This window comes from Dermochelys coriacea, chromosome 1 (assembly GCF_009764565.3).
Source record: "Dermochelys coriacea isolate rDerCor1 chromosome 1, rDerCor1.pri.v4, whole genome shotgun sequence".
Lineage (NCBI taxonomy): Eukaryota > Metazoa > Chordata > Testudines > Dermochelyidae > Dermochelys > Dermochelys coriacea.
Window position 1 is genome coordinate 201,036,021 of NC_050068.2, and position 14,248 is coordinate 201,050,268.

Consider the following 14,248-nt stretch of genomic DNA (forward strand, 5'->3'; position numbering starts at 1 on the left):
AATGTCCCCCAGAGACTTAAATCTGCTGCACTGTTTATATACATATCCTGCACATAATCTTAGCTAATTTAGAGTTAAGGTGGCTCAAATGTGTTTAAAAGAAACACAAACACTAAAATTCAAGGAAAACACTATTTAAGGTAACATTTAACATCCAGATCAGCCACAAATCCACATCCCTTACAAACCGTCACACTCATAACTCCAGGTCAAACTCCTTTTCAATTCCAGCATCCAGTATAGACAACTACAATGTATCCACACAATTCCTCCCTATCTCCTATTCAAGTGCGCAACCTTCACTCCAACCTCATATTTTACTTGTACACATTTTCTTGTAGATGTTACCACTACAGGACTGGGTATGGATACTGTATCTTAATCCAGCTCATCATGAATATAAATTGATGTTCGTAATAATAAAAGGAGGTAGGGGCATGCACAAGAATTTAAATTTCACTGTTTTTGGAGGGGCACATTCTGGGCCCCACCAGAGCCCTGGGGCTGGAGGAGCTGTCAGCTCCCACCGTGGCCCCAGGGTCAGAGGAGCGCTGTGCCCTGGCCGATTACTGGGGAGCCTGTGCCCCTGCTTGTCTCCCCTTGTGCATGCCCTGGGAGGGAGAAAAATAATTTTCACTTTGGCATGGTGGCTAGGGGAGTGGAATGAGGGGGAAGCCTATGGCATTAGAGAGCTATTGTGGCAATATTTTAAAAAACTATCTTTGTCCTTGGTCAAAAATGGAGCATTTTGAAAATTTCTTCAGCAAGTTAGTCAATATTTTAAAATTGCATGCTGTCTTAATGTAGAGTCACTACTGACCTATTCGTAATATCATAAATTTCACAGACACTGAAATGTATATTAGTAGCTTCATTGTCACAGGCTTTTGGTGTCATAAATGTCCATTTCCATTTTGTTAAGGGAGAATCAGCAAAGCAAAATCTAATCAGGCATGTCATTAAAACCCTGAACAAACATAACAAATGGTAGGTTTCAGTGTAGCAGCCGTGTTAGTCTGTATCACAAAAAGAACAGGAGCATTTGTGGCACCTTAGAGACTAACATACTTATTAGAGCATAAGCTTTCGTGAGCTAACATAACAAAAGTCCTCCTAATTTCTAACAGAACAGTTATAACTCATAATCAGGTTTCAATTTCAACTCCTGCAAGTTTTCTTCCTTATCAGTTTTTTGGATGTATTTTCCTCTCTGAATTTTAGTTTAGTCAATTAGCTATTTTGAGTTTTGCTGGGTACAGAATTGCTCCTGAGTGCAATTACATTGCTTTAGGGGTGTGGAATGAAGTAGCTAGAATTCTTCTTGATGTTTCCGAGGCATATAGCAGTAGCTCTACCACCCTCGCAGCCAGCCAACTCCTCAGTGCTGATGGGGACGGGGGGAGAGGGGTGTCTTTTTCCCACTCCCTTTTGAGCAGCTAGTGCTGTTGTAGAGAGCTAATTGGGAGCAGGAACTGCATCCTCCCAGACTAATTCTAGCCATCCCTGTGCAGAGGCACAAGGTAATATGGGAGGGAGGGGGAATTTGTTGTGCCTCTCCCTCCCTACACTCCTGCACAACTGGCCAGAATCCATTAACTTTTATCTTGAAAGTCTGCAGAGATGCACAGAAAGAACTTCTGTTCAGTTTCTCATCCAAACTCCTATAACTGTAAAAATGCATCCTCATGCTCACTCTGAAGTATTGTAGGGCAGTATCCTGAACTGCATGCAAGACCAAGTGCTAGTGTTGGATTGTAACATGTGACCTCCTGGTCCCCAAGGAAGAACTATATTGTTTGAGCCATTCTTAAACATGTATTGTGTTTTGTCTGGTGTGGCAATAGAGTCATGAGCAAATTGCATGCATTTGTTTTCTCTTGACCCTTCCACCTGTACTTTGCTCACTAGTTCAGCTACACTTGAGATAACATCTAATGTTTCTGAGCTGCTTCAAACAGGCCCTAAAAAAACACAAAACCGCCTGCCCCAAAAATAATTTTCTCACTCCCAAAACTGCACTATCTTCAATGCTAGGACAAGCAGGATTTAACATTGGACCAGTGACACGTTTAACGTCTGTTATCAGCCATCAGAGCTAGAAACAGAAGAACTGAGAATCTCTTCTTTCCAGTGGTGTAAGACTTGTGTTTCTAGATTTAGTAGATTTTGCAATATCAGCCCTTTAATACTGCAATGTTATGAATATAAAAACTATTTTATGGAGACTTTTAAAAACTATTTTATGGAGACATTAGATATTTTCTTCTCCCCCACAATGTACAGTTGGACTTGTACTAAGACAGTCTGATTTATGAGGTAGAGGGATGTGAAAAATAGTATAATTCATCTTTTAAACTGTCTAACACTTTTGCAAATTGATCTTCTAGTGAATTATGTCCTAAAATAAAATGATGATGTGGTGTGATGTAAAGATTTTAGTATCAACAGAACTGGTTTCATCCCAGCTTTGAAATCTATGGAAGAAAAATCCTGTATAGGATCAACATCTATATATAAAATGCCAAGTGATATTGTGACTATAAAAAGCACAAAAACTTGCCTGCTATTAAACTGTAATAGACAAGTTACATAATTCAGCACTGAAAAGGTAAAGGTAGCAAGGACTCTTTCTCTTTCAGTGTGGTTGGGCATAGTATGTCCTGCTTTTCCATTTAAAACTCATGCTGTGGCACATGTGTGTACTGACAGCAGTGAAAAGGTTAAATGAAGAGGCCTGATAAGGAGCTGTGCTAACAATGCAGACTAACACAGCTGCTACTCTGAAACCTGTCATTAAAAAAGAAGGTTCTCTCATTGCAGTAAACAGTGGCTTAACCTGCTTTAAATGAAGATATTAGTGACAAAAGCTGCAGCTTCTGAAGCCACTCCCTTGAGAAGCAGTGTGTTAGATTCAAGGCATTCTTTAACATCTTTAGATGTTTAAAATACTGCTTGAACGGGCATTGTAAAACATTGTAAAACAAGTTTAAATATGTCTGTCTCCAGCTGTCTCTTGCTGTAATGGAACTTTAAGTACAGCTTAATATGTCTGGAAGAGGAAAGGAAAAGACTGTGTCTTTAACAAACCCTGCTTACCTATGCTTCCTTAGTGGGAGCGGCCTAGGAACCAGACAGGAATCTAGCACAAGTTCCAGTTCTGCAGGCAGACCAGCCCACTTGTGAACAGCTCTGCTACTGCCAAGCAGGAAGTTACCGAGAAACAGGTTTGAAATAGCAGCATAGTCCATCTTCGACAAAACAAAGATATGTCTTAATAAGCAACAATGTAAGCAACCTGCTTACTCCAGGAGTTTTGCCACTGTGTAGTGGAGTCATCTTCACGTTGACAGCTCAAGGCCCATTGGGTCTTGATTACAGCTAAACTAGCATGGGCTGGGAATTGTTCTTCCGAGTTTTTGGACTTGCTTGGTAGTCATGCCAGCCCATTGGGTTCATCTGCTTCACAGAAAACTCAGCCCTTTGGGGTGAAATTACGTGCTTCTGAATGCAAGAGAGTTCTACAGCCTCAGAAGCACAGATTGCTGTCTTTTGGTGAGGGCCTGTTTCCTGAGCATCAGTCTGAAGCTGGCTAAGTAGGTGAGGAGTTTGAGAATTGAAAATGTAAGGTTCTCACCACTTTCTATTGAAAGGGACACAGAGCAAATGTGATTAAAAACCATGCTTTCATAATCAGAAATCTGCTAGTAGCCTTAATAAATCAATAGTTGTTGAAGCTGAACATTTTAAATATAACTTCCAAATACATTCTGCATTTGTGGAAGTCTTAAGGTATAATAGTCATATAAGAAATATCAAGTGTGTGTGTGTGTGTGTGTGTGTAGGTATAAATATATATACATATGGATAGCCAAATATTCGTGCTTGTGTGTTACCTTTTTTGTATCTTTAAATTGCTGTCACTATTGCAAAACTCTGCAAACTGCGTAATATGATTTTTCTTATAAATTGTTCTTATATTATTACTTCATTCATAATGTTCGATTCCATTGATCTATATGAATCATGGCTGATGCACAATTTCCAGCTTCTTTAAAGACCATTAATGACACTCTCTTCTTTCACATCCATAAACTTTTTATTCCTTCTTTCCCACTTCTTCGAGTTCTTTTCAATAAGAAAAACGGACTTTGAGTCTGGTTGTTTACTTTGTGGATATGGGTTTAAGTGTCAAGATCCTTTCTCTTTTTCTTACCCCTCTTGAGAATACCCGAGAGCACTTGAATAGGTCAAAGTGTGAATTTTATTGGTGGATTGGGAAACCTGGCTCAATTTCTTAACAATGGGTTTCAGAGTAGCAGCCGTGTTAGTCTGTATTCGCAAAAAGAAAAGGAGTACGTGTGGCACCTTAGAGACTAACTAACAAATTTATTAGAGCATAAGCTTTCGTGAGCTACAGTTCACTTCATCGGATGCATTTGGTGGAAAAAACAGAGGAGAGATTTATATACACACACACACAGAGAACATGAAACAATGGGTTTATCATACACACTGTAAGGAGAGTGATCACTTAAGATAAGCCATCACCAGCAGCAGGGGGGGGGAAAGGAGGAAAACCTTCCATGGTGACAAGCAAGGTAGGCTAATTCCAGCAGTTAACAAGAATATCAGAGGAACAGTGGGGGGTGGGGTGGGAGGGAGAAATACCATGGGGAAATAGTTGTACTTTGTGTAATGACTCATCCATTCCCAGTCTCTATTCAAGCCTAAGTTAATTGTATCCAGTTTGCAAATTAATTCCAATTCAGCAGTCTCTCGTTGGAGTCTGTTTTTGAAGCTTTTTTGTTGAAGGATAGCCACTCTTAGGTCTGTGATCGAGTGACCAGAGAGATTGAAGTGTTCTCCAACTGGTTTTTGAAGGTTATAATTCTTGACGTCTGATTTGTGTCCATTCATTCTTTTACGTAGAGACTGTCCAGTTTGGCCAATGTACATGGCAGAGGGGCATTGCTGGCACATATCACATTGGTAGATGCGCAGGTGAACGAGCCTCTGATAGTGTGGCTGATGTGATTAGGCCCTATGATGGTATCCCCTGAATAGATATGTGGACAGAGTTGGCAACGGGCTTTGTTGCAAGGATAGGTTCCTGGGTTAGTGGTTCTGTTGTGTGGTGTGTGGTTGCTGGTGAGTATTTGCTTCAGACTGGGGGGCTGTCTGTAAGCAAGGACTGGTCTGTCTCCCAAGATCTGTGAGAGTGATGGGTCGTCCTTCAGGATAGGTTGTAGATCCTTGATGATGCGTTGGAGAGGTTTTAGTTGGGGGCTGAAGGTGATGGCTAGTGGCGTTCTGTTGTTTTCTTTGTTGGGCCTGTCCTGTAGTAGGTGACTTCTGGATACTCTTCTGGCTCTGTCAATCTGTTTCTTCACTTCAGCAGGTGGGTATTGTAGTTGTAGGAATGCATGATAGAGATCTTGTAGGTGTTTGTCTCTGTCTGAGGGGTTGGAGCAAATGCGGTTATATCGTAGCGCTTGGCTGTAGACAATGGATCGAGTGGTATGATCTGGATGAAAGCTAGAGGCATGTAGGTAGGAATAGCGGTCAGTAGGTTTCCGATATAGGGTGGTGTTTATGTGACCATCGCTTATTAGCACTGTAGTGTCCAGGAAGTGGATCTCTTGTGTGGACTGGTCCAGGCTGAGGTTGATGGTGGGATGGAAATTTTTGAAATCATGGTGGAATTCCTCAAGAGCTTCTTTTCCATGGGTCCAGATGATGAAGATGTCATCAATGTAGCGCAAGTAGAGTAGGGGCATTAGGAGACGAGAGCTGAGGAAGCGTTGTTCTAAGTCAGCCATAAAAATGTTGGCATACTGTGGGGCCATGTGGGTACCCATCGCAGTGCCGCTGATTTGAAGGTCTACAACAGAACGCCACTAGCCATCACCTTCAGCCCCCAACTAAAACCTCTCCAATGCATCATCAAGGATCTACAACCTATCCTGTAGGACGACCCATTACTCTCTCAGATCTTGGGAGACAGACCAGTCCTTGCTTACAGACAGCCCCCCAATCTGAAGCAAATACTCACCAGCAACCACACACCACACAACAGAACCACTAACCCAGGAACCTATCCTTGCAACAAAGCCCGTTGCCAACTCTGTCCACATATCTATTCAGGGGATACCATCATAGGGCCTAATCACATCAGCCACACTATCAGAGGCTCGTTCACCTGCGCATCTACCAATGTGATATATGCCATCATGTGCCAGCAATGCCCCTCTGCCATGTACATTGGCCAAATTGGACAGTCTCTACGTAAAAGAATGAATGGACACAAATCAGACGTCAAGAATTATAACATTCAAAAACCAGTTGGAGAACACTTCAATCTCTCTGGTCACTCGATCACAGACCTGAGAGTGGCTATCCTTCAACAAAAAAGCTTCAAAAACAGACTCCAACGAGAGACTGCTGAATTGGAATTAATTTGCAAACTGGATACAATTAACTTAGGCTTGAATAGAGACTGGGAATGGATGAGTCATTACACAAAGTAAAACTATTTCCCCATGGTATTTCTCCCTCCCACCCCACCCCCCACTGTTCCTCTGATATTCTTGTTAACTGCTGGAATTAGCCTACCTTGCTTGTCACCATGAAAGGTTTTCCTCCTTTCCCCCCCCCTGCTGCTGGTGATGGCTTATCTTAAGTGATCACTCTCCTTACAGTGTGTATGATAAACCCATTGTTTCATGTTCTCTGTGTGTGTGTATGTAAATCTCTCCTCTGTTTTTTCCACCGAATGCATCGGATGAAGTGAGCTGTAGCTCACGAAAGCTAATGCTCTAATAAATTTGTTAGTCTCTAAGGTGCCACAAGTACTCCTTTTCTTTTTTCTTAACAATGAAAGTAAAAACCTAGCACTGGACTTCTATAAAGAAATCTGAGCACATTTCTAAGATTCCCCTCACCCTTCCTGAGAGTAATAGCCTTGTGTAGTCATAAGAATAACCATACTGTCTCATATCAGTGGTCCATCTAGTCCAGTATCTTGTCTCTGGCAACAGTCAGTACCAGATAATAGTAACTTACAATTTAGGTAGTTCTGTCCATCTGTAAAACTTAGTGTTTTACAAAAGTGTGTAAGCTTCATGGGGAAACTGAGGCACATATCTATTACACAACTTACCCAAAGTCTTAAGGGAGTCACTGGCACAGCTGGAAAAAGAACCCAGAACTCCTAAGTACTATTCTAGTGCCCTATCCTTTAGATTTTGAGAGGGAAGCAGACGGTTCTTTTGTTCTAAGAATGTCCAAGAAAACATTTATGACAAGTGAAGAAACACTGAAGTGTGGCCATTACTACATTAGTTGCATTTTAAACTGTTTTATATTACTTTTCAAAATGTCGTATGCATATAATTTATATGTAGCTGAGTGCTAATGGCATATGGGGTCCTACAGAGCATGGGGCAGACAGGGTACAATGTTCAAAAGTGACTTAGGCACCTAAATCAGACAATAAGACTTCAGTTCTTAAATCCTTTTTGACAAATGTGATAAGGGGTTTGACTACACAGGCACGCTGAGGAAAGTTAATCTGAGTTAACTGGAGGTGTGAATTAAAGTGGATTAATTCAATTGCATTAAACCCCTGTTCAGACACGTTTTTATTCAGAATTAGCGACCTTCATTGAGTTCAGTTTAAGTCACTTTGGAAGTGAATGAAGCTACACCGAATTAAGATCATGTTAATTCTGAATGTCACTTAAGCACTTCTGAAAAATTTACCCAAGGTGCCTATCCTGATCTGTATGTGTATTCTAAGTAGTATTTATTTGGATTGCGGTGTCACCTAAAGATTCATATCAGGCGCAGAGCCTGAGGGTGCTAGGTGCTGTACAAACATATTAAAAGGACAGTTCCTGCCCTGAAGTTCTCGGGATCAAATACAGTGTGATTTGTTATCAATAGTTTGCACAAGTATTACTTTGTCTATGACCGATTACCAGCACCAGATTATGGGGCTCAGTCCCAGTGCGTTGTGGATGCTATCAGAAATAAATATTTATAAACAATAGAGACTGAGAATGTACAGTAAGTGTGCTTTGAGGAGCTATTTGAAAGAGGAGGGATGTGTTTTATTGCACTGGAATAAGGAAGCATTTCACGCATATGGGGGCAAAATGTTAGGAAGGCATAGCGATGAGTGGGAGTAAGGGAGTGGCTAGAGAGAGCCTTGGTATGTATGGACAGACTTATGAAATCATTTTCTGCCACCTTTGTGTTCACAGTGATCACACCTCTATGCCCAGAAGTAGTTTAAGGATTTGGGGATTTTCAAATCACTCCTTCAAACAAGCTTTTCTCTGTGCATCCTCAAAGCTATTACTAGAAACAAATAACATTATAATTATTTAGTACAGTGAAAGTGTGCTGATCCAGTGGATCTGCTATCCTAACCTGTGCTAATAATCCTTCATAAAGTGACACGTGTCTGATTTTATTGTTGACAATTTGTATTAAATTAGACTGTAAACTCTTTAAAGAGACTGTCTCCTACGCTGTGTTTCCACAGTGCCTCATACAAGAAGGCTTAGCGCCTGATTGGGACCTGTAGGCATTACTTGAATCCAAACAACAAATACTAATAGTAGTTCCTAGAATGTAAGCAAATTAGGGAAGGCAGCTTGCCTGCTTTATGTTCTCTAGAGTGCCCAGTTCAACATAGGCAGTCTAATAGAACTAATACGACTTTGTGTAAAATATGAATTTAAAAGGGATAGTTGTCCAAATAAGCTGTATGGTTTGTATACTGTAGTGCTTCCTAGGCATTGACTGCTTACTCCTCACATCTCTCCTGTGAGGTTGGTAAGTGTGATCATCCTCATTTTGCAGATGGGGAAATTGAGGCATGGAGAGATAAAAGCCACCAAGTTAGTCTGTTTAGAGCTGGGATTTGAATGCAACAGTCCCTTGTGCTCAGTCACTGACTAGACCATTCCACAGGGTGACCAGATAGCTAGTGTGAAAAATCGGGACGGGGGTGGGGGATAATTAGAGCCTATATAAGAAAAAGACCCAAAAATTGGGACTGTCCCTATAAAATCAGGACATCTGGTCACCCTACCATTCCACCTCTCAAACTGCTGAACTGTTCTTCCTTGTGACCAAAGGTCACACAGGTTATTCAGTGAAGAAGCCAACTGAGCTGCAGGCAATTTGGCTGGGAAGGAATTTGAGATACCCCACTGTCATCAGTGGCCGATGAAGTGAGCTGTAGCTTATGCTCAAATAAATTTGATAGCCTGAATGTTGTGGCTCAAGTCAAGGGACTGTGACTTTATATTAGTTTTCACGAGCTCCAAAGGTCAGCTCTGGGCAGCTGTTTGGAGGTGGAGGGGGGAATTGGGAGTAGCCTGTGATATTAAGGGAAAAACCAGTCACAAGTTTTCAGCTCTAGTGATCAGTTTAGATTGGGTTATGTTATCAAATCCGTTTTGGCTAGAAGTTTAGCTATTTAAAAATGGAAGCTGAGAGTCTCCTTTATATTTCTAAGGAGGGCTACCAACTGCAGTGGGGTCTGAAATGTGTGGTATTTCTTAGAAAGAAAGCTTTCTTAGACAATAACAGGGATGGATCCAGATGTATCTGGGGTAAAATAATCTGTTTGTGAACAGGTAGAAGTAGCAGCTCTTCACCGCAGCTTTTGACCAACAATGTGCTTTCTCTTTTCAGAGACTGACCAAACAGGAGTTCTGGCAACTGGTACAACAGAACTATGGCTCTGAGCTGGGCCTGAACAGTGAGGAGATGGAGAGCTTTTACTCGTCCTCTGAAGACAATGGACAGTCTAGGTAAGAAGATACTACGGATACTTATCTTTTATGAAAATAGAACACTGTTTCTACAACTCTGTCTTAAAATCCTCCTTCAAAATTGTCTCCATTACTGGCACTAATCTGTACATTTTTTAACAGCCTTAGCAAAGGGGCTAAAGTACTGACTAGGCATAAAGACTCGATTGCCTTCACTCTGTTGTAGGTTGAGCAGAATTGAGACCACTTAGTGTGGAGAAGTATGAGGAAGCTTGGGTTTCCCTAGCTTTTCCTGGTTCTGTTCAGGTAAAGGAATCTAGGAATTGTGTGTCATATTTTTAAAAAATCCCATACTCGTATTACTAACGCCACTTTAGATTGGGGATTCTCAATCTTCCCCATGCTAGAATCTAGTCAGGCCCATCATCCTGTAAGCAGTATGGATATTGCTGAGTGATTTATGACCCTCTGCTACCTTTTCTTGAACCCTAGGTTGAGGCCCTTTGTCTTAGATTATTAAAATTGAAACACTTAAAACTGCTGCTTTATTTTTCACCATTTTACAGTTGAATTTTTTTTTTTTTTTTTTTTTTTTTTTTTTTTGGCCAATGAAAGCGGATTTATCAATGTCTCTTTCTAGTTCTGGTTACAGTTTCTTTGACTCCTTCAAATGACCTTGAACAAAATTGTTAATTTTCAGCTTTACTCTTTAAACAATGTGGTTTTAATTTTCTACATGCCCTTAGATGGTAATGTCTTATAAAAGTGAACAAAAATTAGTGAACGCACTAACACTTAGTGCTATTGTGTTTTGAATGAAGATGCTGAAGAAATGTGTATATCCCAAAAAAAAGCCTGTTTTTTAAAAATGTATCATAGTATAATCTTCAAAATACTTTGACATAGGATGCTAGAGGGATGGGTGTAAGAAAAATGCCTATTATAATAATCATTAAAAGGACAAACTTTTCAATTTGAGGCCTAAGATACTTTTATCTCCCTACCATCCACAACATTAACTTTCTCCCTCGGTTCACCATAACCTTGATTTATTAACTTTCCAGACACAGTGCTAAGCCAGGGTTTTCTCACAGGCACTTGGGGACAGGGTAGTTTGATGGGTTAATGAACTGGATGTAGGATGACTGAGCTGGGAGTCTTATGTGGCAATTCAATTAACGATTTGTAGTGTATGTTTTAAATTGAATAAATCTCCAAAAGTATGAGTTTGGTGCCATAAATGCTAAGAAATTAAATTAACACTGTCTTTATTATCTTTTTGCTTTGGTCAGATCCAGCATTTGTGATGATTCTGGAGACAGAGATGAAAAATTACCCAAAGCAATCTGTGAAATTCATGAACCCATCATTCAGATAGAAGAGGCAGAGCCATTCCATGGAAACACACTGACAGGAGTAAGTATTTAGACAGCCTCTCTTGCTGTACTTAACAAATACAAATGTGTAGATCATATATCCTTAAGTGTGTGTGTGTGTGTGTGTGTGTATATGTATGTATGTATGTGAGGATTACTCCTTCTCCTACCTATGGATGTGAAGATGAGAACAGTTTAGCAGATTTGTTATCTGGAGGTGAATGGGTCAAGGTCAGTTATTCATCTTTCAGCGTTTTAAGACTTTTGCCTGCTGGCTGCTAGGATTTACATGAAATGGATTGTTTATAGTTCTGATCAGTTTTGAATTTTTTACTTAAAGAATACATTATTATTATTATTATTATTATTTGTTATTATTGGCAGTATGGTCAACTGGGTAGGGAATTCGGTCGGGAGTGGGGTGATCCTGGTGTCCCATTCCCTGTTCAGCCATTGACTCACCATGTGACTTTGGATAAGTCACTGCAACTCTTTGTGCCTCAGTTTCTCTATGTGTAAAAAGAGGATAATTCTATTTATCCATCTTTACAGAGCTCTTTAAGATCTACAAATGAAAAGGACTCCATAAAACCTCTTATTGTCTTTTTTCCATTTCTGTGTTCAGACCCGCTTGCCTGATGTTTTTGTTCCAGATTAGAATCTCCTCACACTTCCCTGTAATTGATCTAGACATAGGGGTTTGTTAAAAGAACTGATCTTGGAGGGAGGATGGGAGTACTGCAGGAACAGACTGACACTTTGTTCCTAGAGATTGGAGTGTGTGGGATAAGTTAGACCTACCTAGGCTTTAGGTAAGACAAGGTTTGTATAGGCTTTGTATTTTTAGCCCTTTTCTCAGAATGCTATGTTCCTATGAATAAGTCATACTTCGAAAGAAACTATTCTGAGTCAAAAGAAAAGGAGTACTTGTGGCACCTTAGAGACTAACAAATTTATTAGAGCATAAGCTTTCGTGAGCTACAGCTCACTTCATCGGATGCATTTGGTGGAAAAAAACTTTTTTCCACCAAATGCATCCGATGAAGTGAGCTGTAGCTCACGAAAGCTTATGCGCTAATAAATTTGTTAGTCTCTAAGGTGCCACAAGTACTCCTTTTCTTTTTGCGAATACAGACTAACACGGCTGCTACTCTGTATTCTGAGTCACTGCATTATACTGGTCACAGCTTGCAAAGGGAAGTCTCTTACACTGCTAAATGCTTTTGGGCCTGCTGAGGAACCATGTATGGTGAACAGGTACTGTAGCCTAGGGACCTGGTTTGTGAGTGGGAGAAACCTGGGATTCCACCCTGAGAGGAGTGGAGGTGCAGAACCTGTCATGTATGTGCTGTCAAGCAAGTATGTATGTGCTCAAGGAAGCATGTATGTGCTCAAGGGAGACCTAATGGGAAAAAATTAGAGCTAACCCTGTAGCAATGAAAGTGCCTTTGAAAATCTCACCCAGTAATGCCATTTTGAGGAATATAGGCTCCAATCCTATGTACAGGCTCAATTTGTTGAAGTATATTTCTTAGCATCCGAGCGCATTGAAGTTTGAGAGAGATGAATCTGTGGGATTTTATTATTGTATAACTTACAATATATATGACAGTTACATTTAGTTATACATTTTGTGTGGTATTTGCTAGAGTAATTGAGTGACAGAATGCAAATATTTCAGGATTACAGAAGGAATAGAGAGTTTTAATAGTTATTAAAGTATTGCTGCCATAAGATGTCTGAGTAAAGCTATGAAAACTCATTATGTAGTTTAGAGGTGACCTGCAAAAGGGGAAAAACTGACTCATTCCCTTTTTGCTGCTTTTTGATGTATAAAGGGGAACTGAATCTTTTTTCCAAAAGAAAATTAAAAAAAATAAAGGCCTAAAGGATTCTTCTTGTTTTTCACATGAGAAATTCAGATCTTGTCTGCTTCTGGAGAACTAGTAGGGTTTTGACATCATAGGAACTAATGTAATATCATATTTATGGTGTGTATTTTAGTTCCTGTTACACATTTGAGTCATCCATGTAGATCTCAGAAAGACAAGATGCTTGACAATCATGATAGTTTTCATAGATGTTAAGAACAGAAGGGTCCTCTGTGATCATCAAGGCTGGCCTCCAGCATAATCCAGACTGAAGAATTTCTCCCAGTTACCCTTGTATTGAGCCCAGTAACTTGAGGGAGGAGGAAAAATATTTCATGCCTTATTTATTCTTCCTAAAGAAGAAAAACAAGGGAAGAAAAGCAGTGTTTTCTCCCCTTTGCAGGCCACCTTTAATGCTGTTTAAATACAGCAAATATCTGCCAGGTTGTGCTTTTGAATGGAGTGTTTTTGCTCCCATTATTATTCCAGGTGGTATTTCCAGTTACATTAATAAATCCATCCAACGCATGTCTTCTGAATCCTACATGCATCCTGCAGACAAGTCACAATGATATGAGTTTATTCAATAATAAATATTTCAGGAGCCGTAAGGAAATAGGCCATCAGCATACAGCATGACAGCTCCTTGATCCTGACAGTGAGAGTGATGTGGAAAGTATAGCCTGGTTCTAGTAAGCCCTGTTGCAAAAGAATCAATTAAGAATGAAGAGTATTGCAACTTCAGAAATATTTGTGACAAATCCCACTTGATTTTTTGGGGGGCGGGAGGGCAGTGTCAGACTCCTGCAAACAGGACTTGCCAGGGTCTTGAACAGCCATCTCTGTATTCAAATCTGTCTTCAGTTTTGCTATGATTAACCTTTTTGTGGTACATTTTGATACTCTTAGAGTTGATATAATGTTATCTCAAGAACAAGGGCTTTTGTATGCCACAGTTAATGTTTTAATTTTTGCTTGACAAACTAGGAATTTGTGTTTGTTAATTCTCTTTAAAAAAAAAAAAAAAAAAAAAAAGAAGAAAGTGTGCAGCCTTTGTGTGCACTGTCAGTCGTGGTTTCCTTTTAAAGCACAGTGCACCTAACAGTATACACCAGTCGGTTCCCGAATTTTCCCTGACGCCAGAAATCGGTGCACAGCCATCAAGACATATGGTGCTGTTTTCCTTGACAAAAATTGCATGCACTGATCCCCA

The 14,248-nt window shown here is 40.2% G+C and overlaps 1 protein-coding gene across 3 annotated transcripts in view; it reads left to right on the forward strand.

Moving 5' to 3' along the window:
• GRAMD1C (GRAM domain containing 1C) overlaps positions 1 to 14,248 on the forward strand; it is an 89,086-nt gene that overhangs the window by 38,578 nt on the left and 36,260 nt on the right. For all 3 annotated transcript variants that reach the window (XM_038385187.2, XM_038385206.2, XM_043512121.1), the window contains exons 7-8: positions 9,709 to 9,827; positions 11,081 to 11,204. In XM_038385187.2, coding sequence (XP_038241115.1) covers positions 9,709 to 9,827; positions 11,081 to 11,204 — 243 coding nt within the window. The remainder of the gene's footprint in view (positions 1 to 9,708; positions 9,828 to 11,080; positions 11,205 to 14,248) is intronic.